This window comes from Vigna unguiculata, chromosome 3 (genome assembly GCF_004118075.2).
Source record: "Vigna unguiculata cultivar IT97K-499-35 chromosome 3, ASM411807v1, whole genome shotgun sequence".
NCBI classification, from domain to species: Eukaryota; Viridiplantae; Streptophyta; class Magnoliopsida; order Fabales; family Fabaceae; genus Vigna; species Vigna unguiculata.
Genome location: NC_040281.1, coordinates 15,582,462 through 15,587,000, shown reverse-complemented (window position 1 = coordinate 15,587,000; position 4,539 = coordinate 15,582,462). Strand labels below are relative to the sequence as shown.

Here is a 4,539-nt window from a genome sequence, read left to right as displayed (position 1 = left end):
CAATAAAAACTATTAGTTTAATTCTTTGGTAGATATCAATTATAATAAAACATATGAATATTTTGTATCAACTGTATAGAACTTAATGAAGTCTTAATTGCCTATAAAAGTCTTCATTTGGTTTACTCATTTTTATGATACAACACCATCTATTATCAATCCTCTTGTCTTGGTATTTAGATCCTGTACTCTCGTGGGGCTCCAAGCTCAGGCTCATGGTGAACAAAAACATAGTTAGGCCCATATAGACATGTAATACAAATTTCTATTTCGGAATGTTCAATCTCGAATACAAATTTTTGTATTCCGAATTGTACATTCCAGAACATCTCCGGATTAAACAATCTGGAGCAAAAAGTAAAAATCCTAAATTTGAGAGTAAATTTGAAATTTTGAAGTTTATGTGGGTGCAGGTTGAAACAATGGACGAGGTGCGGGAAGAAGTTTCCCATATCTCAATAAGGATTAATAATAGTCAAAACCATCAGTAAGGGTTAGACAAGAAAGAGTCAAGGAGTAAAAGATGAAAACATTACTCCTTTGTATAGTATCCTCTTCATTAAGGAGACCTCCATTGCAAAACAGGTACACTTCCTAAGATCAAATGACACAGACCTAGCAGAACAAGGCTTTGAACTTCAAACCTGATAGTGTTTGACTAAAGTACTCCCCAAAACATGCCTAATTATTTTTTTGTTTCTCCTTCTGTTGAGAAAGATTTGATGTGTTATATACAAAGTATATGTTTGGTTTCAGTTTAGCATAACATGTCTGGTTTCAATTTTGTTCAGTTCATGTCTTTTACAAAGTATTACAAGATTGTTTGCAGTACGGAGATTAATTAAGTAATCATTTTTAAATCTACTGGCTTAAGAAGGAAATGATTATCAGCAGAACACTTCTAACCCAATTAGTTTCTTAATCATTAACTTTTTGTCTTTATCGCAAGAGTTCCGAAAAGTATTTGAAGAACATAATACCATCTATATCATAACAATCATGCAATCTACCTAGAATTCTGGATTAGAAGAAAACAATGATAGGTGTGAGCTGAAACAAGCATATGAATATATATGAAACGATAATAAAGAGGAAATTCGTCTAATCTTTGGTTAAATCTCTCACCCCCTCCTGTGAGCTAATACTAATATTCACTCTTCCTGTTCGTTAACCCAACAAACTCATAACACATTTAGCAGAAAGCTAAAACCAAGATTTGTCTTCATTACCATAGTCCTACAGAAATGATCAACACTCATTCAAATTCTAGTTCTTTCAAACCAGACTTGGTTGACTATTAAGTATTGATTAGATAATAAACCACCACCACTTAGTGGTAAAATAAGACATGCAAATAAGCAACAATTTTACATCATACTACATACATTCAAGTAAACAGAAAACCATACCTGACTAATCCCACAACAGTAGCAACCAAAGAAAGACATTATCTATAAACCACAAATCAAAGATCAACATACTGTTTATGAAAATGGAGGATTAAGATTTAAAGAGTAGCAAATACTCGAAATTAAAAAATCTTCGCAATTTATCAAGAAAAACTAAAAACATTGTCAAAAGTAAAGAGAAAATACAAAAACAAAGAACCAGCTGTTTTATCTGAACCCCAACATCTTCCCCTCTCTCTCTTCCCTCCCAATAGAGTTTACCTTTCAAAAGTCAAGATAGGGCACCCAATTCAAGATTTGCTTTAAAGGCAAACTCTGTACACTGCTTCTGGGCCTCTTCCCCATTAAAGGGGTCCGTGAACTAATTTGCTCAGAAAGCATCACACAGATCGAAATTTTGATTATAAATGTATTGTCTTCTAGTAAGTAGTAAGCAGTCCCACCGCAAGAAATTTATCCTGGTGCTACATTACAACATCATATACAGCCAATATAACACGGTAGTTAATTCTTTTAAGCCATAGATTCAATCTGAAGCACTATGTGAAAGAAGAGAGCTAAGAAACACAAACAACCCTTTTGCTCTCAATTCAATTGAAAAATCCTGTACGTATGTACCAACAACAATACAACCGGTGAATGTGAACTGAACTGAGCTGAGCTGAGCTACTCTTAAACCAGGATTTGATCAAATTCCTTATTTAAAGCAACAAATGAAACAGATCAACCACTACACACACAAACAAACAAACAAACAGACACCGAAAATCAGCACACAAGATATCATTGATTAGTCATCCACTGTTTTACACTATTCCGTTACATCATAACAAAGAAAGAAACCAAACTTACAAATAATCCGCACATGCGCGTGTAGGGGTTGGTTACAGTCATACATCCAAATTCTCCATCTGAATGCTGCTCTTGAGAGGCACGTATTCGCCAAGGTACCCTCCGAGGTGATCGTGCAGCGCGCTCTTATCAATCCCCTGGTGATGGAAACTCTTGCAGACGTAGTAAAACACGCTCTGCACCAACAACCCAACCAAATTGACAATGACCAACAGCCCCACGAGGAAGCCTCCAACGACGATCCTAGTGAAGACGCCGTAGACGTCCCCACCGTGGACGACGACGACGCTGAAGATCCCAGAGATGATGCTGCAGACGACGAGGTAGGCGGCGACGAGAACGGCGGCGTACTTGGTCCGACCCTTGAGAAGGTGGTAGCTTTTCTTCATGGCGGCGAGGCCGTAGACGGGCTCGAGGACGGAGACGACGGAGGCGAGGTGCCAGAGGGCGGTGATGTAGACATGGGCGACGAGGAAGAGGGAAAGGATGATGAGGAGGGAGAAGAGGAGGAGGAGGGAGTTGTCGGTGTCGATGGCGACGATGATGAGGACGAGGGAGAGGATGATGAGGGAGTTGTAGAGGATCATGAGGAGGGTGACCCAGAGGAAGGTGATGAAGAGGCGTTTGAAGACGCGTGGGATGGCGGCGATGGTGGAGGAGAAAGAGACGGCCTTGGCGGTGTAGAGGGATGCGACGGTGAAGACGACGGCGGCGGTGGAGAGGAGGGAGAATGCGAATAGGAAGAGGAGGTAGGAGAACTGGATGATGAGGAGGAGGGTCCACTGGTGAGAGGCCTGAGAAGGGTCGTTGAAGGGGTTCTGGAGCTGCACGATGAGAGGGTGCGTGAAGAGCGAGTGGGCGAGGATCGCGAAGGATAGGGGGAAGATGAGGGTGAGCGTGATGAGGTAGAAGGTCTTCGGAGAACGCTTTGGGATTGAGGTCGATTCTCGCAGGATGTCGGGGATGTTCAGAAATTGAAGCTCTTCCGGTGCCAGATCCATCTTCTTCTCCTCAGTATCACCAACAACAACAACAACTGCGTCTTCTTTCTTTCGTTCTTTCTCTCTTTCTTTCCTTCTCTCTTTCTTTCTATGGAGAAAAGAGACGGTGGGTGTTGTCTCGTGTGGGGGCTATCTTTTATTGTTTTCAGTAGACACGTTTTATGTTTCAGCCACCAAAATCCAGATTTCGCTTCCCAAATTACAAATAACAACACCAGTTTCTTCGCCACTCACTGCTACTATTCTTTTTTCAATTATTACTTTTTCTTAACATTTTCTTAATTTCTTATAAACTTTATATTATGCTAAAGTATTTTATTTCTTCACCAAAGTAAACCAATAACATATAGAGCCTGTATCATAATTTATTCTAAAATTTAGTTTATTATATATAAAGTACTTCACATAATTAGAAAAAAATATTTTACGTAAAATTTATAAATTAATGTTACATTTTTTTATAATAATTTAAAAATAAAAGTATATTTAAATTTTTTTGTCATTATTGTCCTTCCCGCTAATAGTTTTGGTTGTAAATAAGTCAAATTGAATTTAATGGAACTTGGAAGGCGTGTTTTTTTTTTTAACATAAAAAATGTCATTGGAAAGCGTGTTCAAAAGGATACTAATACTATATATACATTATTCTCTTTTTCGTAAACATTTTATTATATCTGGTTGGAAGTAGAGGAGGCAGTTCAAAATTTAAAAAACTAGTGTATAATTAAAAATAGAAAAACTAATTGAAATATTTGGCAAAAATATATATTAAAGTAATTAAAAATTAAAATAATAATATATACATATATGAATTTTCTTTTTATTTATAATTAAATGTTTGTAATCCTTAAATTTGTATATAAATTGAAATTTTTTTCTGTTTCAAATTTTAATATAATTTCAAATTCTAATATAGTTTCTGAACTGACTGATTTAACTTTTTTTTTACATATGAGAACTGAAATTCCCTTTAACATGTAAATTTTGTTTAATAATGATAATAAATTAAAAAGACTAATTTTATTCATTTTAAAATTTGAGAAAAAAGTTTAAATTCAAAATAGTTCAATTTAATGTTTTGAGGTGTTTATAATGGTTGTTTCTTAAATTATCTTTTAACTCTGAAATTATAAACACACGAAAATTATATAATTTTAGTTTTTCTACCTTTTACCATTTAAAGTTGATGAAAGGACAACAAAATTAAAAATAATAAATAAATAAATAATTTTAACATTTAATATGGGTCTATAATAATAAAAAGAACACCAATATCA

The 4,539-nt window shown here is 35.7% G+C and overlaps 1 protein-coding gene across 2 annotated transcripts; it reads right to left on the bottom strand.

Moving 5' to 3' along the window:
• Positions 1-1,710: 1,710 nt before the first annotated feature.
• On the bottom strand, positions 1,711-3,451 carry LOC114178928. 2 transcript variants are annotated; one of them, XM_028065078.1, is made up of 2 exons: positions 2,262-3,451; positions 1,711-1,873 (listed from the first exon to the last, which is right to left on the bottom strand). In XM_028065078.1, the coding sequence occupies exon 1, from the start codon at positions 3,260-3,262 to the stop codon at positions 2,300-2,302; it is 963 nt and encodes a 320-aa protein (XP_027920879.1). In that variant the 5' UTR covers positions 3,263-3,451; the 3' UTR covers positions 1,711-1,873; positions 2,262-2,299. The 2 variants fall into 2 exon arrangements, with proteins under 2 accessions (XP_027920879.1, XP_027920878.1); XM_028065077.1 differs by having other exon boundaries at positions 1,775-2,139.
• Between the last annotated feature and the right edge of the window lie 1,088 nt (positions 3,452-4,539).

Excerpts from the sequence above, each read along its gene's own strand:
- LOC114178928 (XM_028065078.1), bottom strand. The coding sequence starts at position 3,262 with ATGGATCTGGCACCGGAAGAGCTTCAATTTCTGAACATCCCCGACATC.